At 46.8% G+C, this 26035-nt stretch overlaps 3 protein-coding genes across 5 annotated transcripts in view; all 3 read right to left on the bottom strand.

Moving 5' to 3' along the window:
• PBX4 (PBX homeobox 4) overlaps nucleotides 1–10716 on the bottom strand; it is a 54811-nt gene extending 44095 nt beyond the window's left edge. For all 3 annotated transcript variants that reach the window (XR_006356375.1, XM_044003113.1, XM_044003116.1), the window contains exons 1-2: nucleotides 10384–10716; nucleotides 509–582 (exon numbers count right to left, since the gene is read on the bottom strand). Coding sequence is in view for 2 of the 3 variants with exons in the window: in XM_044003113.1 (XP_043859048.1) it covers nucleotides 509–582; nucleotides 10384–10643 (334 nt within the window). In the remaining variant the exon portion in view is untranslated. The remainder of the gene's footprint in view (nucleotides 1–508; nucleotides 583–10383) is intronic.
• Nucleotides 10717–12261: 1545 nt separating this feature from the next.
• On the bottom strand, nucleotides 12262–13869 carry LPAR2 (lysophosphatidic acid receptor 2). Its single transcript, XM_043979370.1, has 2 exons — nucleotides 13140–13869; nucleotides 12262–12682 (listed from the first exon to the last, which is right to left on the bottom strand). Exons 1-2 carry the CDS (start codon nucleotides 13867–13869, stop codon nucleotides 12384–12386), a joined length of 1029 nt encoding a protein of 342 aa, XP_043835305.1. The 3' UTR covers nucleotides 12262–12383.
• A 3797-nt stretch (nucleotides 13870–17666) lies between these two features.
• LOC122734643 (GEM interacting protein) lies at nucleotides 17667–25954 on the bottom strand. Its single transcript, XM_043975611.1, has 20 exons — nucleotides 25836–25954; nucleotides 25248–25338; nucleotides 25025–25085; nucleotides 24867–24924; nucleotides 24661–24786; nucleotides 24388–24452; nucleotides 24015–24125; nucleotides 23822–23902; nucleotides 23595–23741; nucleotides 23342–23479; nucleotides 23006–23202; nucleotides 22759–22865; nucleotides 22560–22649; nucleotides 22192–22346; nucleotides 21906–22094; nucleotides 21169–21306; nucleotides 20718–20956; nucleotides 20342–20648; nucleotides 19168–19234; nucleotides 17667–18340 (listed from the first exon to the last, which is right to left on the bottom strand). The coding sequence occupies exons 1-20, from the start codon at nucleotides 25852–25854 to the stop codon at nucleotides 17790–17792; spliced, it is 2937 nt and encodes a 978-aa protein (XP_043831546.1). The 5' UTR covers nucleotides 25855–25954; the 3' UTR covers nucleotides 17667–17789.
• Between the last annotated feature and the right edge of the window lie 81 nt (nucleotides 25955–26035).

The raw sequence follows: 26035 nt of genomic DNA, 5'->3' as shown, positions 1-26035 counted from the left end.
CATGCCTCTATTACCTTCAAGACCTGGTTTAAGTTCCACCACCTCGCCAGGGCTCCTGTCCAGGGCACACCCTCCATTCCATAAGCTTTGTGTATATACTTTGGGTTTTTTGGTGGGGCAATGAGGGTTAAGTGACTTGCCCAGGGTCACACAGCTAGTAAATGTCAAGTGTCTGGGGCTGGATTTGAACTCAGATCCTTCTGAATCCAGGGTCGGTGCTTTATCCACTGTGCCACCTAGCTGCCCCTGTGTATATACTTTGTATCTAATTTGTATGTACCAACTCTTTGCATGTTGCCTCTCTCTGAGGCAAGGGGATGTTCTGGACTTTTCTCGTATACCCAGTGCTTAGCAAAGGGCCCTGACACACAGTGTTTAATAAATAGTTATGATAGGTTAAGAAATAAGTTTTAAGACTTCACCAGAAGCTAAAGATCAAGTAAAAATAGTGTTCTTCAAACCCAATAGGAGCATACCAGATAACTTTTCCCTGCAAAGAATAACTTACCTGTCTTTTCCTTGATTTCACAGAGCACACTGAAGAGAGCAGGCTTCATTCGATGGCAATTCAAAGCATGTTTTCTGAAAAGAAAGTTGGATGAATACTTGAGAAAAAGAAAAGATAGACATCAGGTCCAAAATCAATCAAACATTTATCAAGTGCCTGCTATGGCTAGGCCTAGGAGATACAAATACAAAAATGAAAGCCCCTCCCTTCAAGGAACATAATTACATCTAATGAGGAATATGACATACACATATGGGTATATACAAAATATAATCAAAATAAATATATGTGGGGCAGCTAGGTGGCATAGTGGATAGAGCACAGGCCCCGAATTCAGGAGGACCTGAGTTCAAATCTGACAAAACAAAACAAAAACAAAATAAATATATGTTTGGCTCTGCATATGAAGGAAACAAATAACAAGGGGGGGGGGGGGGAGAGAAGCCTGCAGCCCAAGACCAACCTAAACTGGTTTACTCACTTTATAGCCTCCTATAGTCCTGACTGCTTATCAAACAACTAAGTATCTTCTTCTTTTTTTTTTTTTGGTGAGGCAATTGGGGTTAAGTGACTTGTCTAGAGTCACACAGCTAGTAAATGTTAAGTGTCTGAGGCCAGATTTGAACTCAGGTACTCCTAACTCCAAGGCCGGTATTCTATCCACTGAGCCACCTAGCTGCCCCCATAAGTATGTTCTTTAAATAGTGTTTTACACCTCCCCCCAAATTACATGGGGAATGGCTTGTATTATAAATTTTTTTGTTCTCATATTGAGAAATGAGGTCTTTATTAGAGACATTTGCCATAAAGATTGTTTCCCAGCTTTCTCTCTTTTTTTTTTGGTGAGGCAATTGGGGTTAAGTGACTTACCCAGGGTCACACAGCTGGTTAAGTGTCAAGTATCTGACTGAGGCCGGATTTGAACTCAGGTACTCCTGACTCCAGGGCCGGTGCTCTACCCACTGCACCACCTAGCTTTCTTTTTAATCTTGGTTGCACTGGTTTTGTTTATACACAAGCTTTTAAATTTAATATTATCAAAATTTCATTACCTCTCATTTGGTCATAAATTCTTCCCTTCTACATAGATCTGACAGGTAAACTACTATTTGTCTTTCTAATTTACTTTTGGTGTCACCCTTTATGTTTAAATCATGTACCCAATCTTTACATAACACATTGTGATTTTTAAAAAATCATACAGAAAAAGGGAACTCTATATTGCTCCTCTGTAATTAACTTTGATTTAGTATCTTAGAGTGTAGCCTCTATACTAAATGGGCTTTCAATGATCTTTCCTTATTATAAAAGGACTAAATCTCTCTTTAATGAATGAATGAACAAACAAAAATAAATAAATCATGTACCCATTTTGTCCTTATCTTGGTATATGGCATAAGATGTTGGTCTATACCTAGTTTTTACTCTATGGTTTTCCAGTTTTCCCAGCAGTCTTTGTCAAATAGTGAGGTTTGTTTTGGGTTTTTTTTGCAGGGAAATGAGGGATAAGTGACTTGCCCAGGGTCACACAGCTATTAAGTGTCAAATGTCTGAAGACACATTTGAACTCAGGTCCTCCTGAATCCAGGGCCAGTGCTTTATCCACTGTACCACCTAGCTGCCCCCAAATACTGAGTTCTTATCTCAAAGGCTGGTGTCTGGGTTTATCAGACACTAGATTACTATGATCACTTACTACTGTGTCTTGTGTACCTATTCTATTCCACTGACCCAACACTCTATTTCTTAGCCAGTACCAGATAGTTTTGATGATTATTGTTTTATAATATAGTTTGAGATTTGGGTATGGCTAGGCCACCTTCCTTTGTATTTTTAAAAAATTCCCTTGATATTCTTGACCATTTATTCTTCCAGATGAATTTTGTTATTTTTTTCTAGTTCTACAAAATAATTGTTACTCTGATATAGCACTGAATAAGTAAATTAACTTAGGTAGAATTGTCATTTTTTAAATATTGGCTTTGCCTACCTGTAAGCAATTGCTATTTTTCCATTTGTTTAGATCTGACTTTATTTGTATAAAAAGTGTTTTGTGATTGTGTTCATATAGTTCCTGGATTTGTCTTGGCAGGTAGACTCCCAAGTATTTTATATTGTTTTCAGTTATTTTAAATGGAATATCTTTATCTCTCTGCTAGGCTTTGTTGGGTCATATAAAGAAATACAGTGGATTTATCTTATATCCTGCAACTTTGCTAGTTTAAAATTATTTCAAGTAATTTTTGTTTTGTTTTGTTTTTTCAAGGCAATGAGGGTTAAGTGACTTGCCCAAGGTCACACAGCTAGTATGTGTCTGAGGCCACATTTGAACTCAGGTCCCCCTGAATCCAGGGCTGGTGCTTTATCCACTGTGCCACTTGCCCCTCAAGTAGTTTTTTAGTTGATTTTTTTTTGGGGTTCTCTAAGTATACCATCATATCATCTGCAAAGAACGACAGTTTTGTTTCTTCATTGCCTAGTCTTATTCCTTCAATTTCTTTTTCTTTTTTTATTGCTATAGCTAATATTTCTAGTACTACATTAAATAACGGTGGTGATAATGGGTGTCCTTACTTCACCCCTGATCTTACTGGGAAGGCTTCTAGCTTATCCCCATTACAGATCATGCTTGTTGATGGGTTTTTTGTTGTTGTTTTTTTTGGTGAGGCAATTGGGATTAAGTGACTTGCCCAGGGCCACACAGCTAGTAAGTGTTAAGTGTCTGAGGTCAGATTTGAACTCAGGTCCTCCTGAATCCAGGGCCAGTGCTCTATCCACTACGCCATCTAGCTGCCCCCTTGATGGTTTTAAATAGACACTGATTATCATTTTTAAAGAGTGCACCCTTTATTCATATGCTCTCTAGGGTTTTTAATAGGAATGGGTGCTGTATTTTGTCAAAAGCTTTTTTAGCATCTATTGAAATAATTATGATTTCTGTTGTTTTTTTATTGATATGGTCAATTATGTTGATAGTTTTAAAATATATTCTTTAAATATAAATGGTTCTAGTCTCCTTTCCTACCCCAGATCTACACAAATCTCATCCATGATGAAGCCATGCTCTCAGGATGATCTCACTCTCCTTACTGCTGCTCAGGAAGTCCAACCAGGGTCCTTCTTCCCTGCTTTTCCTAGAACACTGTTACTCGAGTTTCATTCTGAGCACTGTTGAGGCCCAGTACTACAATATGGCCAAGGGTATTTGACTAGATTTTAAGCACTTTTGAAGTGCTTCAAGTGTCATAATTCATACTCTTATTTAAAGTTTACAACTTACTTTCCTCACAATACTCTTGTGAAATAGATAGAAGTGTCTCACAATCTCAACATTAGAAAGGACCTTAGAGGCCATCTCATATCATCACACCTGACAAAAAAAATTCTCTGTATAACAACTTCAACAAGTGGTAATGCAGTCTTTACCTGAATGCCTCTGAGAAAGAACTTAATATCACCATTTTGCAGACAAGGAAAGCTAGAGAAATTCCAGGGACAAGTAGTCACTGTACCACAAGGCTCTGAGCTTAGTGCTCTTTATTACTATGCCATGATCTAAGTAAGGCTTAACAAATACTGAAATGGAAACTATGGTCAACCTTTAATCTATCTTACATTTCTTTTCTTTCTTTTTTCCCCCTATTTTACATTTCTAATGTTAAAATATTTTCTTATTAGGTGAGACCCTAATGGTTTGTTTTGAGCTTTGCTAGTATTTACTATGTACTAACTCATAAATTTAATCTTTTGAGCAGCTAAATATTTTACAGCTAAAATCAGAACAGAGGTAGAAGAAACTGGGTAAATTGTTACCAGTTGCTGTTGAAGTGGCATAAGCAGTTATTATGTATTCTCTTTAGCGTAGGATAATAAAAAGTTGTTCAGTTCTCTCCAGATGAGTTTCTGCTGCCCTTGACAACCTCAGCAGCCCACTTGAAGGTAAGTTAATTCCAATAAGGGTTAAGTGACTTGCCCAGGGTCACACAGCTAGTAAGTGTCAAGTGTCTGAGGCCACATTTGAACTCAGGCCTTCCTGAATCCAGGGCCAGTGCTTTATCCACTGCACCACCTAGCTGCCCCCAAAGATATGCAATCTTACAAAATATCTCAATGAAATGTTCCACCCTAATTTCTAGATAGGCCCTTTACTGGAGGTATTCAGCAACTTTCAACAAGTACCTATTATAGACAAAGCACTAAATTGGAGGAGACAGCCCCAAAAGAAAACATCGCCCCTAAGTTCAAGAAGTTTAAATTTGGGTTAGGAAGGATACTCACAAAGATACAGAAAACCCCACTTACAAAGCAAAGCAAACAGATGCCAAATAAAAGAATCTAGTACAGAAAATTTAAGTGCTGAAGCAGCACTCCATAGAGAAATGTAAGAAGAGAAGTACCTTCAGAGGGGTAAGCTAATTAGAAGAGGCACTGTGCTACACACTTAATAAAACCCTCTCTATGTCAAGAAAGTGAATTAGAGAAAAGTTGCTCTTGGTCTTTATCATCCTGTCACTCTTCCAATACTGGGCATAGTCTTCAGAGAAGACAAAAAGTGCAACAATTTTGGGGTTTGTACTTTTAACATTTTTCTTTAAAGCATTATGTATGTATGTATGTATATATGTGTGTGTGTAAGTGTATATATTTGTATATATACACATATATGGACTACATAGATCTGTATATGTGAACCTGTTCATTTACATGTCTTTTCGGAAACAAACTGAATCTTACTTATATTCCTAATTAATTCAACATTACTTCAAAAGGGTTGTTGCTAAGATTCCACATTTAAAATAATACCTCAAAACACTTAAAATGAAAAAAAAGTTTTAAATTGAAGAGATCACTACAGGTCACATTTCTTCAAGAATAGTCCAAAACCATGCTGGGGCCGTGACAGATTATCAGAAACATCAGGGAAGATCAATATCTAAACGCAGAAAACAGCCCGAGAACAAAGACAGCTGACAGCTAAAGCCTAGTGGCTGCTATTGTCCTCCCTTAAGTCTTTGACTGGCTAGACCTAAAGAGTCCTTAGTAACTAAGGCAATTGATAAATTCAACAAATATTTATTATGTTCCTGCTAGGAACAAGGCAAGATGTTCAGGCCAGGATACACAAAAATGGAAAAAGCCAGGGTCCACGCCTAATCAGGCTCCCCATGCCTACTCCTAAATTCAATGTTTGAACAGGAGAATCAATATAAAGAAAACAATACAGAAGTCTATCAGAGGATCATAGATTTAGAACCAGAAAGGGCATCAGAAGTCAGTCATCAGCTCCAACATCCTCATTTCAAAGATGAGGAAACAGGCCCAGAAGAGAGGTTAAGTGATTTGCCCAAGGTCACACAGATAATAATAAGTAGCAGTGCTAGGATCTGAATTTGAATACTAAGTCCAGCATTCTTTTCTTGGTTGCTATATATTACTATTTGTATTTGTTTTTAATTTCACACTTCGACAGACTTTTAAAGCCCACTTCAGTTTAAATCCTATGATCTTCTACAAATAAATACAAATATGCACACAATTCATTTGGGTACTAGCTCTAAGAATATTTTTAAAGGATCTTTGTTTTCATTTATTTAATATTTCCAATTTACAAATTAAAATTGAATCCAGATTTTTTAAAGATTAATAATTAATCCATGGGCAAGAAAACAAAAGAGCAGAACCACACACAGTCTTAGTAGTAATCTAGTAAATTCCCACCTGAGACTGGAATCCCTAACATTCTAGAAGACCTTTACCAACAGGGAATTTTCTATTTCCTAATATGCAGTACATTCTGGTTTTGGACAGTTCTAAGTGTCTGGAAGTATCTTCTAATACCAAGTCAAAATCTGTGTCCCTGTAACTTCTATTCATTGGTACTAGTTCTGTCCTGTTGAGACAGGCATAATTAATTAAAATTTTGTTTCTAAACAACTTTTAGATATTTGAATTGATCTTGTCCCTAAGTCCTTGTATGTCCTGTGGTCATCCTTATCATCCTCCTTTCAATACACACCAGTTTATTAATGTCCTTCCTAAAAAGTAGTGAATCCAGTAAATGCTTATTAATTAAACTACAAATTTCTACAACTGAATAATAATAGAAGTCCTTATTACAAGAACCAATTCAAAAATAAAAAAATTGGGGCAGCTAGGTGGCACAGTGGATAGAGCACCAGCCCTGGAGTCAGGAGGACCTGGGTTCAAATCCGGCCTCAGACACTTAACACTTACTAGCTGTGTGACCCTGGGCAAGTCACTTAACCCCAATTGCCTCACTAAAAAAAAAAAAAAATCAGGGAAACACCTTCAAACTTATAAAGAAAAAAGTGTATAAGTCTTCAAAGTTTCACTAATTTGCTTTAAAAAAAAACCATAAACACCAAATGTCTTTCACTTTCAGGAACACAAAATCCATCAGATTTTGTATTCCAAATACATATAATGCAAAAATACATATATCAGAAAAGAAATCATTTTATACATGGCTCACATACACATACATATATATGAATGTATTTCATAAAGCTTTTTTTACCCTATTAACTCTCTTTAAAACTGCTCAGTAGTCATTTTCTATTATACTGAGGTCATACTAGCCACTGGAATGATATACTGTAGAGCCTTATAGTTTAAAGCTACAAGTATGAGAAGCTATCTTAGACCCACAGAAACCTGGTTTACTTAAATTTAAAATCCACTGAAAATATTTAATATCCAGTCACAAAGTCTATTTCTTGGTCACTAGCAGTAAGTCCAAAATGGTTTTGTTATTGTATCCAAAGATTCTGCCATTCACCAGCAAAGAAAGCCACAATACTTTGTTCAAATGATGCAAAATAATATCGCTAGGGACCCTTGTAATTAGTTGAATGTTCATTAAATTTATAAGAACATCACATTCTCAAAAAGGTTTTCATTTTTCACATTAAAGAACTGAGCGACTCATTCTATGAAAATAGTAATAATACTATTGAGTAACATGACTCCATGCTTTTCAAATGGATAAACACTGGCTGACTTTTCCACCCTCATCACTGTCCTATAGTTTCTCTGTACCTTGGCTCATACTACCTACTTTGCCTGGAATTCATTCTCTGACCTAACTACATCCTTGTCTGCACAAATATCTCTTTTTCTACAATGCTCCATGCAAGTCCCACTTCTTACCTGAAGCTTTTCTCTGACCTCTATCCCAACCCTAGGTAAAAGTAATTTCTCCCTTTTAAAATTTCTCATAGAATTTTGACAGGACATTGATGTGCTAAGCACTTTACAAATATTATCTCCTTTGATCCTCACAACAACCCTGGGAGGTAAGTGCTGTTATTATTCCCCTTTTTACATACAGTTGAGGAAATTGAGGCAGACAGAGCTAAAGTGACTTGCCAAGGATCACACAGACAGGTAGTGTCTGGAGCTGTATCTGAACTCAGCTCTTCCCGATACTAGGCCTGGTACTCTACCCACTTTGCCACAGCTGCCTCACTGCATTATGGTTTGCAAAGTACTTATTATGTTCTCTCATTTGGGCTTTCCAACATCCTTGTAAGAGAGGTATTATGATCTCCAATTTACACATGAAGAAACCAAGGGTCAAAGAGGCTATAAATGACTTGTCCACAATCTCACAGCCAATAAAATGTCAGAGGTGAAATCCAAACTCAGATCTTCCTGTTCCACCTCAGCTTTCCTTCCATTACAATTCTGTTTTCTGAATGAAAGACTAAATGAATGAATAAACCCCAAATCTGGCAGCACTCTATAATAGTTATTAATTAAGCACCCACACATACAGAAATAGAGGCAATTTAGAGCTGACAGAAGGCTCCTGAGCCAGATTCAACGTGGGCAGGCACTCTAGGGTAAGCACAATGACTCTGGTAACACAATTTTGCTGAGATGACAGGATTTGGAGCTTCCACCAAGTCCCTGGAGCAGTCCTTGAATCCCAACATGATGCTGTTGCTCCCTACTACTTTTTCCATTAGGCGTCTCCAGTATTCTTCAATTCTCATTTACAGTCCTCACTCTTCAGCTATTTCAAAACTAAAGATTTCATACCCCATTGCCAAGGAGCCCCACTCTTTAACTTTATTTGGGCCTCGAGCTCTAAAAGGCTACTTAGCAAACTCCTGCCTAGCTGAAGTCATTTATTAGTTTAAGTCATTGGTGTCAGTCTCATTTAATTGTAGTCTGAACAAATTTAAAATGCTCAGATTCAATGTCACCTATTGATTAGACTAATTATTTTAAATGTACTCCTATGCCTAAAGCTATGCATTACATACTAAATATTCAGACACATTTGGCACAAAAGTTTTTCAGGAGAAAAGAATGAGCTTTGTTTGATTTACTGATATAAATGGTCCCCTGTTATGAAAAGAATTGGAAGGAGGGAAAAAAGTCCTATAAAAGAAAGGCACTTTGTAAACCTTAAAGAAGTTATCAGTTTGCAAGAGTCCAAGCTAGAAAAAAAATTGTAGAAAAGGTGCCTTACAGACACCAAGATTTAACTAAAATATTAAAACTAAATCCCTAGTCACCCTCCTAAGATAATTCTTTAACCTACTAGGGAAACATCAGCTTTGATGTTTCTAGATCTAAAATAGAACAATTCATTCTGGGTCATGGTTGAAGTGAACATTTGTTTAGGTCTTTGAGAGGTCATTCATTACCTAAAATGAGCATAGTCCATGTGAAGATTGTTTACCTACTCTGCCAAAAGGAACTGTTTTATAAGCATTGGGGAAGAATACAACGATTCTAAAAGGTATAAAACCTAACTGCCAATCCAGATGGAAGAGGGGAGAGGAATCTTTTCCTCACCTCCTCATTTTAAACTTTAAATGGATATTCCTCTCCCACTTTAGTTCTCTGACTTTGATGCTGATTACTTAATGTCACCAGGAGCACTAAGGCTAGTACAAGGTCATACAGTTAACAGTATGTGTCAAAACACCTAGAGGAAAGCCCGAGCAATGTTGGGTAGAACATTTATGAGCCGACCTGAAATCAAGAATGAGAAGGTGGGGCTAGGTTTTGATCTTTACTGTAGAAGGGAATACCCACATGGATGAAAGCACCGATCCTCTGAATTACTGAAGGAAATTGTTACATGCTCGGCATCCTATAAAACGTGGACAAATATGTTATTTGCCCCTTCCGATATTCTTTCTGAGTAGATTTTCCCGCTTGTTTCCCCACAAATCTATCTTACGGTGCCTACCCAATGACACTCAGTAAAAGGGAAGGATAAGGAATGTTAAGCATTGAGTGTGGTGGGTGACTGTTCAACATGTTGTCCTGTTACTTGTGCTGAAGAACAACTCAGGCTCTGGATCCTGGGCTCTTCATTCTTCCAATCAGTCATTTGTTAAGGCGCATTTATTAAGCCCCTACCATATACCAGGCACCGCGTTAAGCGAAGGGAATACAAAGAGAAAGGCTAAAAGCAATCCTTACTCTCAAGGAGCCAGCTCACGGGTAAGAAGCATTCATTAAGCGCCTACTATTATGATGTGCTAGGCAGGCACTGTGCTTTTTAGGGTGAGGAGCGAAGGAGAGAGCATTCGTGGTGTCGGACTTTCCACCAGGAAGCCCGGGGAAATAAAGTTTGTTTGGGAAAACTCATTCCTCGTCCACCTTCCCCCTCCGAGGGCAGAGTTCGTGAAGCTGGCCTAGGAGCTCGGCTGCTACTACTCCATGCATGACTCCTTTCCCTCCAGCTGCCGCAGGAGCCCATAGGTAGCTCGCCTCCCAAGCTCCGGACCCTCCCCCTCCCCCACCGCGGCTGGACCCTTTCCGACCTCCGCGCCCCACGCTCCCCTCCCCCACCTTCCCCCTCCACGCAAACCCCTCCCCTTCCCCCGTACCGGGCCTGCGCTTCGTCCAGGCTCTGGTCGGTGATGGCCATGATCTGCTGCAGGATGTCGCCGGTGTCCTGGTGCGGGCCGGGTCCCGCGGCGGGCGGCTGGGGCCCCGGCGGCGGCGGGAGGTGGTGCGGGGCCGCGGACTCCAGCTCCTCGGCGTCGGGCGGTGGCAGGGGCAGGGGCGGGATTCCGGAGAGCGCCCCCACGGGGTGCGTGGCTGCCGCTGCCGCCGCCGCCGCCAGCAGCCGGGACGGGTCGTCCATGGCCCGGAGGCGCTGAGGGAGGGGGCGCCCGCGGGACCTCCGGCGGCGTCGTCGGCGACCAACAGCCCCGCGCCTCGCGACCGCCTCGCGCGCTCCGACAGGCCCCGCCGCGGGGGCGCGCGCCTGGCCCCGCCCCCGGCCGGCCGCTTTCCGCCCCCGCAGCGCGCGCCAGCGCGAGTCCGCCCTCGGCCACGCCCCGCGCCGCAGGGAGACCGCTGGCTCCGTTACCGGGGCAACAGCCTCCCGGCTCCCCTCTCCCCCCCCCCCACCAGGAGGGTCCAAGCCTCGGTTTCAAGGATATCCGCCCCACGTCCCTCCTTCAGACATCTCCACCCGCCCTCTCCACAGCCAAGGCCACATTTTGAGGCTGAGCCCCAAACTGACGCTGGGCTGGAGGAGACAGAATCCTCTAAGGCGGGGTTGAGGGAAGTTAAACCCTCAATCTAGGGCTAGACTAGAGGAGGCTGAGCCCCAAACTGGCTCTGGGCTGGGAGAGGCTGAGGAGCCCGATTGAGGTTGGGATGGGTCCTAATCTGAGGCACGGTTGGGGGAGATAGGACCCTCCATCTAGGGCTAAACTAGAGGAGACAACCCCAAACTGACGTTAAAATAGGACTGGCTGAACCCCAATCTGAGGCTATATCAGGGCAAACCAAGGGTCTCTCCAGGGAATGGCTTTTTCTAAAGAGGAATGAGACCTGGTGTCCTGGAAAAGTCTTATTTACTGTTATCTTGGGGAAGGAGGGAGTAGTCCCAGGGCTCCTGAGGTATCTCATAGGCATAGGCCACATCATTTCTGTCCCTGGAGAAGCATGCCTGTTCCAGGAGATTCTGGCTACAAAGGGAAGGCTGGAGGGAATGGACACAGGGCTCACTTGGGGGCAGAGGGACAGAGAGGTTGCAAGCCACTCCCCCTTCCCCATCTGCTCATAAAGCACTCTCCTTTCTCAGACTATCACAGATAGTGACTGCTCTTAGACAAAGCAAGATGGAGAATCTTTGTCTCTGCTGGGCTGAGTGCTTGGAAGGGTCACACCCTTTGGAAACTGGAGGCCCCGGGTTTCCAAGGGAACCAGTTGGATGAAGGGATATAGCCCTTAATTGTGGATCAGGAGACAGACCACCCACAGGAATAGAAGAAAGGAAGATAGGATTGGGGCAGGGCTGTTCCAGGCAAAACCCATATCTGTTGAAGGACCAGAAATGCCTAGTTTAGATCAATACAGGGAAGGCTTCAGTGAATGGAGGAGGGGGGAAGGGAGGCAGATTCCCAGCTCTGGCCTGTGGGGAAGGTGGGAGAAGGGGGGGGAGGATAGAAACTTCAGACACCTATTTTCCTCACAGAATCAGATCCAACCAGATTATGAATCCATGGTCCTTATTAATTAATCCCTTTGATCTGGGCGGCATGTCTACAATGTCCAAACCAAGAATTGAAGGGAGCCCTATCCCAGCCCCCAAGGGTTAAATTGTCAAAAATAAAAGCATTTCTCTTCTCCCCACTAGATTGGGGGGGGGGAAGGGACACTCCAGACAACCCTAGGATTACATCAAGGCAATCAATGAGGGATACTGACCCTCAACTTGATAGAGTCTATAGCCGTAGTCGTCTGTTTCATCTCATTTGAAGGGGTTGTCTCAGACTACCCTAGAGGCAGTTCACTATTCATTAACCCTGTTCACAGCAGTCATTTCCCACCCCAATCAGTTATCAGTCCTGTCCGACTGGTGTAGAGACAGTTAAAGGGAGGAATCCATCAGGGGGTGGCCACTGTCAGGAAGATTGACCCTCATTCCAGGTCTTGGCCCATTTCCGGGTGTGTGTGGGGAAGAACTCCTCAAGCAGCCACAGAGTAGACGGCGGAAGGTGTTGCGCATCTCAGCATCCCGGCATGAATATACAACTGGGTTGACCAGTGAGTTAGCTTCAGCCAAAAGCAGGAAGTACTTCTCCACGGCTAAGACATTGCACGAGTCACAGCCCAGACCGTCTAGAAGCAATACCACCTGGCCAGGTGTCCAGCAGACCACAAATGCCCCTGGGGACAGAGAGAAGAGTAATGAATTGTCAGTGTGGGCCCAGTCAAAATGTTGTTCACTCTAAGGGATTTGGTCAATTGGGGTGAGTTAGTCACTCATACCAGAGGGAACAATCAGTTACTATGAGACCAGTCACTTTTAGGGGGAGGGGGAAATCAATCATAGTTGCCAAATGGTCAACCACTGTCAAAAAGGATGGGTCACTAGAATGGTGGAGGACAGTCCAACCACTTTAAAGAAGGATGCTGTCATAGCTAGCAGTGGATCAATCAGATAGTCTAAAGAGATTGTTTTCTCTGAGAGGGTAGATCACTACAAGTAAGTCAGTCACAAAACGGGGGGGGGGGGGGGGGCAGTCAGTGGCAATTGCTGAGGGAGTCCATTAGTGGGTCGGTCATTGGGAGGAAGTCAGTCTCTGAAGGGCAGGGGTCCACGTTGTAGACAAAGTTCCCTCACCCAAAATGATGACCACTGTCTTGACTAGAGCAACTGTGGTCTCACGGTATCGTGGGTGGAAGCCAGCATGTTGTGACATGCGATTCATGCGCCTTCGCACATAGAAGAAGATGCGTGCATACACAGCTGCCATAAGCAGGAAGGCCAGCAGGTTGCCAAGGGCCCAGGCAGTCAGGAAGGTGCGGCTGTAGAGCGGGGCCAGGCGAGCACAGTGGTCCAGGTTACACAAGCAGTTCCAGTAAGAGGGCAAAAGCGCCAGGCCCAGTGCAACTACCCAACTGCCCACCATGAGTAGCAGCACTCGGCCTCGAGGCAGGAGACTCAGCGGCTGCACCGCCATGACGCTGCGGTGCCGCTCCACTGCAATGGCCAGCAGGTTGACAACAGAAGCACTGAGGCTGGCATCCAGCAGGCCCTGCCGCAAAAACCAGACCCTTACAGAGAGCTGGGCTGTGCGGGGGCCTGTGTGTAGCATGAGGAATAGGTAGGCCAGTCCTGCAAACAGATCGGCTGCAGCCAGGTTCCCTAGCAGATAGTAAATGGGCTGGTGTAGCCGTCGGTTGGAAACGATGGCCACAATGACCAGCAGGTTGGTCAGAAGAACCACTACACTGACGATAAGCCCCAGGACCACCATGACCACATCCTTGGGTTGCCAGGACAGACTCAGATGCTTCCCACTGTGGTTGTAGAAGAAGCTCACAGATTCATTATCGTAACAGTGATCCATGACTGCAGCCAAAGCCTGAGGACAGAAGAAGCTAGTGGTCAATGAAGACAAAGCGAGAGGGGATAGTCACCATGAGGACACATGGGGGAGGCAGAGTCAGGGAGAGGACAGTAAGGAGACAAGGGGATTGGCTAGTAAAAGGATATAGAGGAGGGCAGCTAGGTGGCGCAGTGGATAGAGCACCGGCCCTGGAGTCAGGAGGACCTGAGTTCAAATCCGGCCTCAGACACTTGATACTTACTAGCTGAGTGACCCTGGGCAAGTCACTTAACCCCAATTGCCTCACTAAAAAAAAAAAAAAGGATATAGAGGAAAGGTAGTCAGGGTGACCAATGTGAGAGAGAGACCAGCCAGCGAGGGAGAAATCAGTATAAGGAAATAGCAGTTGACTCAATGAAAGGGCATGGGAAAGGTAGCCGTGGTCACTATAGAGTCACAGGATAGGAGGCTGGGTAACCAGGAAAAGGAACAATGAGAGACCCAGGTGAAGGCCAGCCAGTAAGGGGAACCAGTTAAAGAAATGCTTTGGGAGCATAGATTGTAGTGGTTGGCATTTGAAAAGGAAAAGGTCAGTGGTCACTTCTAGAACAAAAGATCACTACCACCCAAAGATCAGCATAGTACTTTTGCACTTAAAAGGTAATCAATCACTATAGTATTGATTCAGTACCTACTATGTGCTAGGCACAATAATCATCTCTGGAATGATACAAAGAAAAGCAAAAACAGTTCCAGTATTCAAAGAGCTTAACATACTAATGAAGGAGATAACAAATACATAAATAGGTATAGACAAGTTAGCAGCTAGGTGATTCAGTGGATAAAGCCCTGGGTGGGCCCTGGAGTCAGGAAGACCTGAGTTCAAATCCAGCTTCAGATATTTGCTAGCTGTGTTTCCTTAGGCAAGTCACTTAATCTGTTTGCCTTAATCCCCTGGAGAAGAAAATGGCAAACCATTCCAGTATCTTTGCCAAGAAAACCCCCATGGACAGCATTGGTGTGCTATGGTCCATGGGGTCACAAAGAGTTGGACACAACTGAATGACTGAACAATAACAATGTAAAAGTTAGATACAAAGAACTTTAGAAACAAAGGCTAGCGGTGGGGCAAAGAGGTGGGAAACTGGGAAGGGCTTTCTGCAGAAGGTGACAGTCAAGCTGAGTCATTACAGAATCCAGGGATGTCAAGAGAGAGATGAGGAGGGAACATTCTAAGTATGGGGGACATCCAGTACAAATACAGAGGTGAGGAAAGGAGGTTCAACTGTGTGGAATGGCAACTCAGAGAGAAATAAAGTGTGAAGACGAAGAATACGAAGGGAACCAGGTTGTAATGAGCCTTAAATGACAAACAAAACACTTCTTGATGACTTTTTTTTCTTTTGGTGGGGCAATGAGGGTTAAGTGACTTGCCCAAGGTCACATAGCTAGTAAGTGTAAAGTGTCTGAGTCCAGATTTGAATTCAGGCCCTCCCGAATCCAGGGCCAATACTTTATCCACTGCGCCACCTAGCTGCCCCCAAAACAAAACACTTCTTATCAGATCCTGGAGGTAAAAGGGAATAATTGGAGTTTTGAGTGTGTGGGGGAGTGACATGAAAACATTCATAGTTGAGCAGAAGGTGGTTTGGAATGGGGAGAAACTAGAGGGCAGGAAGAGCCAACCAGCAGGCTATTGCAATAGTCCAGGTGAGAGGTGATGAGGGCCTGCATCAGGGTGGTGGCAGAGTCAGGGAAGAGAAGGGGACTTCGACAAGGGATTTGGTAAAAGCAGAAATGGCAAGACTTTGTGACAGATTTGGATAAGTGGAATGAGAGGAGTCCAGAAAAACCTTAAGATTGGAAGAGAGGTTGACTCGGAGGATGGTAGTGCCCTTAACAATGACAGGAAAATTGAGAAGAGGGTAGGTTGATAATGAGCTATGTTGGATACGTTGAATTGGGGAAGGCTCCTGGGCATCCAGTTAGAGATGTCCAAAAAGGTAATTAGTGATGTGAGACCAGAACTCTGAAGAAAAACTAGGGATACATATATTAGATTTGGGAAACATCTTCATAGAATTGAACCCAGGAGAGCTAGTGAGATCATCAAAGGAGAGGATATGCAGAGAAGACAGAGCCAACGGGTACACCTAAAGTTATAAGGCAGGACAAGGATGAAGAGTCAACAAAGGAGATTGGGAAGGAGCAGTCAGAGAAGTAGGCGAAACAAGAGATAGTAGTGTCATGAAAACCGAAAAAGAGTTTGCGATAGAAGGTGACTGGCCTCTGCTGGGAACAGGGAGATATGTAGCAAGGAAAGGAAAGGAAAGGAGGGGAGCGGAGGGAGGGACGGGGGAGAGGGAAGACAGAGATTTCCAGCAGCTGCCTTGGAATGAGATACTAGCGAAAAGCTTTCAGGCTAAGAGAGAGGAAGCCTCCCCAAAGACCCCATAATCAATAGGCAGTTAAGTCTGAAACAACAGGACCCCCCACTCCGCCCCACCCCGCAATCGAAAAGACCTGATGGCAGCTCTGGCATTTGGGGTCTATCTTTGGGCAAAGCAGTATAGTCAGGCAGGGTTTTGTCCCCTCCCACCACCACACACAGTAGACAGGTCTAGAGCCCCCTAACAACCAGCGGCTTCCCCCGCTTCCCCAACACTAATAACTCCGCGGGCTGTCGCTCCTGCCTCTCCTATCTACGACCCAGCAAACATCCCAGCCCCTCTCACCGACTCGGCTCCCGCCTAGCAGCCCCAAAAGAGGAGCCCGCCTCTTAACCCCTAATTTTTCCCACACTCCTCCCGGTCCCCTTCCCCCTCCTCCAACTTCGAAGTCCTTTGGTCCCTCCTTCCACCGGTTCCCTCCCCCAGGATGCCAAAGAGCCCCCCCCCGCCCCCGCCCCTTCCCGTTCAAACCCAGTTTGCAAGTAAAGCCCCAATTTCCAGGAGCAGAGTCCCGACTCAAGGAAGGGCCGCCTCGGCTCCCTCTCCCCAGGTCCGCCCGCCACAAAGCCCTTCCGGCCCTCTCCCCAATCCCGGGCCCGCCACGGAGCCCCCTCCCCACCCAATCGCTGGCCCGCCAGAAGCTCCCTACAGCACTCTCTCCCGTCCCGGGCTCGCCGCGGAGCCCCAGTCACCAAGCCCCCCCTCCACAGCCCCCACCCCAGCCACCGAGCCCCCCCTCTTTCCCATCCCCCCCACCCCAACCCCCTCCTCCCTAGAGCCAGAGACCTGAGACCACCTGGAGCCGGTTTCTCCGCGTGCGGCCCTGTAGGCGGGGCCAGGGTGGGCGGGAGGGACTGGAGGCAGGGGGCGGTTCCTTGAGATTTCAGCCGAATCTCGGCCCTGCCCAACTTCTCCGCCTGAGACAGAGGCAAGCTTGACTGCCTACCTGCGGAAGAAGGATCCTTCAAGGCCTCTTGTAAAGTATACTTTGTTTTGATATGAATGGAAGCTCTTGGAAGGCAGAGACCATTTCTTTTTTATCTTTGTAACCGCAAAGCCTGTTAGTGTTGCACTATTGGGGCTTGATAAATGCTTGTTGAATTAAGGGCTGGGAAATTTGTTCCGTGGCCTCCCTCTGGGCTAAGGGTGGGGTGAGGTGGAATGCATGTTTCCTCTTAGGCTGGCACCTCTGGTCTCCCCTTCATCATGCCACCCACACTCACCTCCCTCACCAGCCTCTGAGGGTCTCTTGGCCAGAGCTATCAGGAAGGGTCACCAGTCTGTACCTTCCTTGATCCCTCATTAGCCAGTCTCCTCTGCCCCAGATATAATTCAAGTCAGACAGCCAGAAACAAGGAAGGTATCGAAATTTATTGACTGCTAGACAGTGAGAGCAATAGTCAGTGAAAGCAAAAGAGAATATGGCCACTCCCACCGAGTGACCAGAAAATGACCTTCGTTGACTCAGGCTCCCAGGATAGGGAGTGTAAGTCACAAATGTTCCTCAGCCTCCTCAAACTGGGGCTGGAGCTCAGGCTGAGGCTGGGTCTGGGTCTGGGGCTGAGGCTGGGGCGGCGACTGGGTCTGGGTCTGAGGCTGAAGCTGAGGCTGGAGCTGGGGCTGGGGCTGGGGCTGGGGCTGGAGCTGGGGCTGGGGCTGGGACTGATAGGACAGGGGTCGGGACTGAGGTTCTGGTTCAGGCCAGCCAGGAGATTCCCCACCATCTTGGGACCCTTCTCTCTGGAATTTGGAGAGGAGTCTCGCTGTCTCCTGGGTAATCTCAAAGTGCTTTGGCAGCTTGGCTCGGCGAAGGGGGCTGCTTTCTGGGGAGGCACTGGCCCAAGGTCCCTGGCCCCGAAGGCTTCCGTGTCGATCCTTGATAGGGGTTTCCTCACAGAGTTTAGAGGCCACCAGGGCCAGGCTGGACAACTGGTGGGTGACTGGCCTGACTCCCCCTGCCCGGGGATATTTCACGGGCTGGCGACTGAAGTGGCATCGGGATTGCGTCCCTAAGGGGGTTTCCTCAGGAACTTGATTGGACTCTGACAGAGGAAAGGAGGCTGATTAGTTCTAGCCTCCCTAAATCTTCCTCCAGGATTAAACCTAATTCCTTAGGGAATTATTCCCTGAAATATTGTACCTCTAAGTCCCTCCTCCAGCTATCCCCATGTCCCTAATACCCTAAATTCTGTAAGCAGCCTGGTGACTCAGTGAATAGAGTGCTGGACCTAGAGGCAATAATTGTTGTTCAGTTGTTCAGTTGTGTCAGATTCTTTGTGACCCTGTGAACCTTAACATCCATGGGGTTTTCTTAACAAAAATATTGGAGTGGTTTGCCATTTCCTTCTCCAGTGGATTATGACAAACAGGTTAAGTGACTTGCTCAAGGTTACAAAGCCAGTAAGTATCTGAGTCCGTATTTGAACTCAGGTCTTCCTGACTCTAAGTCCAGCATTCTTTCCATTGAACCATCCAGCTGCCTTTGGAGTCAGGTATATCTGAATTCAAATAGATACTAACTGTGTGACTGAACAAGTCACTTAACCTCTCTCTGCCTCAGTTTCCTCATCATAAAATGGGAATAATAGCATCTACCCACCAAGGTTGTTGTAAGGGTAAAATAATATCTCTAAAATGCTTTGTAAACCTATGTAAATGCTAGCTATTATTATTACTAGTGATAATTAAATTCACTTAGAGCAACTGTACAACAGCCCTCCCAGAGATGCTCAAGATATCAGTACTCGCAGCTTTTCCCCAGTTACCTCCCAGATTAATCCCCAAATCTTTGAGTAGAGTCATGTCTACCTAAGATCTTCCAGATTCAATTTCCAAATACTCCCAGCTGTCCTCTAACTACTACACTCACCTTCTCCTCCCCCTTCTGAGGAGTTCCCAGTTTCCCACTCAATGAGGTCACCTTTGGATGGTGAAGTCTGTGAAGAGAAGCATCAGTGTGACCCAAGAGTGACTCAAGAGGTCCCAACTCTGAGACCTAAAGAGTCTTATCCAGGGTAAAACTACAGAGCAACCCAGGCACTCTGACTTGGGAGAGAAACAGAGACACCCAAAGAGGCTGACCTGGCTCAAAAAGTCTAGCCCAAGACAAGTAGTCTAACCCAAAGACATTCAGGGAGTCTCACTTAGGATCAACCCAGAGATTTTAACTTGGCCTGGAGACAGAGAAGTCCCCCAAATCAAACCAAGACCAAGAGCTTCTAAAGTGGGACAGAGATAGAGAAATCCTGTGAGTTTACCTTCGAAAGACCTAGGGGCAGCTAGATGGTTCAGTGGATAGAGCACCAGCCCTGGAGTCAGGAGGACCTGAGTTCAAATACAGCCTCAGACACTTAACACTTACTGGCTGTGTGACCCTGAGCAAGTCACTTAACCCCAATTGCCTCACAGGAAAAAAAAAAAAAAAAAAGAAAGACCCAGAGTCTTACGTTAGCCATGGACACACACAGAGAAAGAGCTACCTACTCAGTGAGTCAGACTCCAGCACAATGCAGGAAGCATGAGTATTCAGCACCCCTCACAAATCTCACTCTTTCCCTACTCCTTGGAAATCCTTTGGGAGTTTCTTGAAAAGTCAAGGATTGATTTCTCCCCTCAGTCAGCATAATTTATACAAACCCTAACCATTTTTGGAGAAAATCTTGCTGATTATGTAAAACAATCCTTCAGGTCTGCCGGAATTTGGGCAAGTTCATGCTTCTACATCCATCCTCATATTTCTAGGGTACCATTACCCATCCCTACCATTCCCTTCAGGCCTCAGAACGCCATTTCTTCTTTACTATTTATTTGTAGTATTTCCCATCATCTCTGATACTATAGCCATTACACACAGTCACACACACCTCCCCACTGTTAGCACACCATTTGTTCTTCCCTGTTACCCTACTGTTCCCGTTCCCTTCCCCCACAACCCTTAAACTGTTGCTTCACCACTTCCCTTGACTCAGCCCAGGCTTTCTGGACCTCCAGAGAGGTTGTGCAGTAGAGAGGGCTGGAGACTGACTAGTCTCATCGGATAATACCTGGACCCCTGAAGTCCCAGACCCCTCTTCGGCAGAGGCCTGTGTGACAGGACTAGGAGTTCCAGAGTCAGATATTTCTGCAGTGGCTGGAGGGAGTTCTTCCATCCCAAAGACTTGCTCATAATGGATGATGAGGAACTCAATCATCTGGGCCTGGTATCCTGAGTCCAAGAGGCAGGCCACTGGGCTGGTGCTGACCCCACCCTGGCCCTTTGGTGGCCGAAGCAGTGTTGGCCCAAACACGATGCCCAGGTTGTTGGCTGACATCTTGTTTTCTTCAAACCTTGAGGCCACCCTAGAGGAAGACCTGGGTTCAGAGGTTGTTACCTAGAGATCTTTGCCTAGCCCCTGGCCCAAGCCCCAGCACCAACCCTACCTGAATAGATGGGCCACTAGGTGCCGGAGAGTATTGTAGTTAGAGCCAGGCAGCTGTCTCAGGAGATTCCTCAGGGCACTGACAGCTTCAGCTGAAGGGTCAGCATTATTGGGGCTGGGGTCAAGATTGAGTTCAGGTTCAGAGCTTCCTAAGGCATCTGATGATACCCCTGGTTGCAGGGTCTTAGCCAGAGAGATGAAGGAACCATAGAGTTGAGAAGGTATGATAGGATCTGTGAGCTGGGAAAACAAGGAGTGTTCTGGCTTTATCTCTAGAACAGATCTCAATTTGCTGCTTCACCCTCCTATCTCTCATGGGCTCCCATCTTCCCCTCCTTCCTCTCCCCTGCCCCTGGCTTCCATCCCTCAGTCTCCCAAGCCCTCCCAAGTGCAGCCCTCCACCATCCTCCTTGGCTCCCTGATGCCCCATTCCCATCTGGCCTGAGCCCCACCTCCTTAAGGAAATGCTTGAGTACTCCAGTGACATCGTGGGGAGAGTTACCCGACAACTCCACCAAGGCCCAGCCATTTTCAAAGGCCTGGCATAGCCGCTCCACTCGAACCCGGGACCCACTGATCCGGTAAATACCCTGAGGATTAGAGTTTTGAGCCATGAAGCCAAAGGCCTGATCTTTCAGAAATCCATCAGAAGATATTCAGAAATCAAGGGTCTGAGGGAGTAGATAGGTGGCACAGTGGATAAAGCACCAGCCCTGGATTCAGAAGTAACTGAGTTCAAATCCAGCCTTAGATACTTGACACTTACTAGCTATGTGACCCTGGACAAGTCACTTAACCCCCATTGCCCCACCCCCCCAAAAAAGAAATCAAGGGTCAGATGGTCGACTCTGGGGGTCACCAGGAGTCAGGGCCTGATCTAGGGCTGGGATCAGGATTAGTTGTCCCCTCACCCCATGCCTAGAATATACTCCCTCCCCAAGATCACCAGCTTCCTTCAAAGTTTAACTCAAATGCCACGTCTTAAAGGAAACCTATGCTGATCTCCTTAATTGCTAATGCCCCTCCCCCCCTCAATTACTTAATATTTATTTTGTCTGATTTTTCTATCTAAGCGTTGGCTACTTGAGGGCAGGGACTGTCATTTGGTTTTTATATCCCCAGCACACTAGCAAAGTGCTCAACACACGATAGTCACTTAAATGCTGATGAAATAGAATGGATTTGGCACCTGTATACCAAGGCCACGGTACTCAATTTCAGCAGTGCATTTGATGACCAAGAAGGGCACCTCCTCTGGAAAGTCCCGGGGCAGCTGTAGAAAGTCAACTCCAAAGAGCTGAGCTCGGGCTGGGAGCTTTCTGTGGCCACACAGAATCAGTAAAGACTGCAGGCAACGCTTGTGGCAGGCCAGAGAGCACTGGAAGATCACAAAGGATTGAGAGTCACTAGGGATCATGGAAGGACTGAAGGTCACCAAGGGGCAAGAGGTCAGAGGGGAGTCAGGCTCACAATACCTCCTCACACTCGATTCCGCTGACCATGAAGGTCTCACACTCACGGCACTTGGCTGGGCCTCGAAGCCTTCGAAAATTGTGGGTCTGGGCTGCACTAGACATCGGCCACTTCTTAAAGGGCCAAGACGTCTCATTGTCTGCTCCATCCCCAAGTTCTGGAGGAAAGTAGGGAAGGGATATTCAGGTTAGAGTCATGCCAAGGTCTGATCCCTGATTCCCCTCTTTTTGAGGTTTTTCTGAGGGTTTTTTTCCTGAGAATTAAGGGTCTGGGGGCTCATTTAGGGGAACAAATCATGAAAATGAGAGAAGCTCTCACTTTTTCCAAACCTATGGGCCTGAAAGGCTGAGGTCCAAGGTTAAAACCTCACCAGGGCTGGATGTAGGGGAGTCCAGAGACCGAGACCCACTGCTTCCACCTATACTGTCCACATCACTGCCTAGAGAGATGCCCAGGCTCCCTGGATGGAGAGAAAGGCAGGTTGTGGGTGTCAATCCTTCTGGGATCCCATCGCCTCACTCCCATTTCCCAAAAACATTTTCCCCATACATTATTCCTCATTTCCTCACCCTCACCACGGTCCCCAGACTCTTCCCAGAGGTTGAGCTCTGATAAGGATTCATTGGACTGCAAGGATTGCTGGGATGGAACCTTCTTTCGAGCATCCAGAGGGGAGCTGGAGGGAGTTATGGATGAGTGCTGAGACCAGTCAGACACCAGATTCCTCTCACATCCAAACCCCCTTGCCCTACACCAGTATTAACCCATTGGGAACTGACCCTGTCCTGAGTACTGACCCCTAGAATCACTCCCCACCTGTGTGCTGAGGCCACAAACTCCTGGAAACAGAAATCTGGTGGAGCTGGAGGAGGGGGCTCTGGCCACATTGTCTGCACAAACTCAAGGTATCGTTGGCCAGGCTCAAAGGGCATACAGCATTCACTAAGTGCTGAGAAACCCTGGGGTCTTCGTTGAGCCAACTCCCCTCGAAGGCTGAAGAGGTACAAGGACACCTAGGGAAGCATACAGACCCCTTATAGACCACTCAGAAACCCAGAAACTCCCCCTCCCCCATATTCTCAAACCTTCAGTGGCCCCTGAATCCTCCCCAAGGGAACAGAACTCTCAGAGACACCCCTTCCCAACACTTACCTTCTTGAGTTCCACATCTCCCTGAAGCAACATCTTCCGGACACGGGACACGATTCTCTGTTTTGTAGCCTCCAGATCCCGCTGCCGGAGGTTGGCCTCCCGGATGCAGGCCTGATAGTGAGCTTCAGCCTCCTGTGCCTGGGGGAAATCAACATATGGAGAGGGAAGGCAAACTGAGCCACAGGGAATGAGAGGAGACAGAGATATGGGGGTAGATGCTCACGCTGAGCATGATCAGAGGCTGTGGTCTTACCTTGGCCTGGGCTTCCTCCCGTGAACGGCGCCGGCGCTCTTGCTGCTTGCTGGGAACTTCAGGAAGGCCCAAGATTCGAGCTTGTGCATCCTCACTCCTCTGCAGGTAGTGGATCCGAGCTCGCCGTAACGCCAGCACTGCTTCATTCTAGGGCCAGAGGTCAGGGTCAGTGATGGTAGGGGTCAGCGATGAGCAGGGACCTCCCTCTCCCTTGTTTTCCCCCTCACCATCCTCTTCTGTTCACGAGCCCACTGGGCCTTCATCTCTTTCCGTCTTTTCTCTATCTCATTCCTCTGGGCCACCAGGGGCTGTAGGAACAGAGACCAGGGTTGAACAGAACTTCTGGGCTCCCCTCCCTGTACACGAGTGCACACACACACACACACACACACACACACACACACACACACACACACACACCTGGTAAAAATTATGTTTCTGCTGTGCCAATATCTGCAGGGTCAGGTCTCCAAGGGTGAAGTCCTGCTCGAGGAAGAGGGCATAGACATCTCGGAGTGGTCCTGAAGGATGCTGGGGAAGGGACAGAAATCAAGAGAGGAAGCTAGAGAATTAAAAGGCCATGGACTGCTAGAGCTGGATATGACCCTAGAGACCCTCTGAGCCCAAGGTCACTGGAGCCCAGGAGCAGTGGAACCGGGATCAAATCTAGTCCTTCTGACTACTGCTAGGCCTGGGCTCTTTCCTCCACAGGAAGAGAGTCAGGGGGATGGGCCAGAGGGAGGATGGAGGTGGGGGAGAGGGATGGCTCTCAGTAGGGTGAATAGGGCCATACCTGCTGCTGAATGGATACCTTTGCTGCCTCGGCGAGCTTCATGATGTTTTTGGAAAATTCTAGCTCTGGAAAGGGAAAAATGAAATCAAGCCTGAGATTAGGGGTCTCTGCTGGAATAAATGATCATAAAGGGTCATGGGTAGAGGCAGAGGAGGGGAGTGTCAAGGACAAAAGGCTAGACTCAAGACTGGGTCTAGAAGTTAGGACTAGTGTCCAAAGGCAGAGTGGAGACATAGGTCGAGGCCAGAGGTCAGGGGCAGGGCCAGGAATCACCATAGCTTGCTCTCTTTTCAGTCCAGCTCAGAATCTCTTTTATGTGCCTACTCCACATCTTGGCATAATCCAGGGCAGCCTCCACACCTCCTTCACTGCGCACAAGCCGGGTGTCCAGTTCCTCCCCTTGGGAAAGAGGGTCAACTGAAGGGACCCAGCAATCCTTAACCTGACCCCAGGCCCCAGCCCTTGACCCCAGCCTGTACCTGTGAGCTGGGCAGGGCCTCCAGAGAAAGAGCTGCTCCAGTCTTGGGTCTCATTAGTCTAGGGGAAGAGCTCAGTGTTTGGCTGGTAGTCACTGACTACCTAGGGAAGAATTCTTAGAGGTATCAGCAGATCCAATCCTTCCCTCTTCCTCTCTTACCTCCACTCCTGGCTCAGGCTCATCCAAGGGCTCCGAGTCTCCAACCAACATTTCTATAGCCCTGGAAGTGGGGGGTAGGGGTGGGGGTAGGTTAGGGTGTCCCCATGACTGTCCGGGGTGGGAGTCAATGGGTTTGGGGATTTGTGGGGCTTAGGGGGTCATCTTGGAGAACTTTGGGATTGAGGTTTATCTTTCGCCCTCCCTTCCCCTCTTCCCCACTCACGCATTTCCCAAGGAAATCTCCAAGTTGTCCAGGCTCCTGAAGATGTCACTGTAACGGTTTCTGTTCTCTGTGCCTTGAGTCTGAGGGAGACCTGGAGGTGGGGTATGGGTGTAAAAGGGCTTGTACACTACCAGTTGTACACATCTCAAAGACACTTGCTCCATGCACATGGACCACCCCAGCTGGAAGCAGGTGTTCCTGAGCCTATCCCAGGAAGGCTCAGACCCCAGGTCTGTCTCTGCCTTCCGGGTCTGAGTTTTTAATCAGTTAAGGCTCCAGGAACAGGAATAGATGCACACACATTTACACGTGTGTGTACACTGGAGCACAGGCATGCACATACACATACATACACACATATACACACACAGACACATACCTGCACACAGACTAGCACACGAAGAGAGAAGGGTGCTCCGTGAATGTCACTGGGCCCTTCCCCCACCCCATTCCATATTCAGCAGAAGCAGAAGCAGCCACTTCCCCCACCTTGGCAACCGGATGGGGGAGGGCCGGGTATGAGGGTGAGGAGGGGGTGGTTGTGGGAAAAGGAGGGGAACTTGCACCCTCTTATGTCCCCCCCCATACCGAACTGGGTTCCTTCCATGGCTCCAGGTGCAGGCCCAGGGGGCTGCTTGGTGGAGGTGACCGGATGCAGCAAAGTGAGGGGCCAACCTCTCCCTTACCCCCGCCCCCCAGGCTTCCTGCTTCCGTATGGGGACCTGCCACCCCCTCCACAGGGCGGGGTCAGGGCCGGCGGGAAGTTCACGGTCCCCCCAGTTTCTCGC

Source organism: Dromiciops gliroides, chromosome 1 (assembly GCF_019393635.1).
Source record: "Dromiciops gliroides isolate mDroGli1 chromosome 1, mDroGli1.pri, whole genome shotgun sequence".
NCBI lineage: Eukaryota > Metazoa > Chordata > Mammalia > Microbiotheria > Microbiotheriidae > Dromiciops > Dromiciops gliroides.
This window is presented reverse-complemented; position numbering and strand designations above follow the sequence as displayed.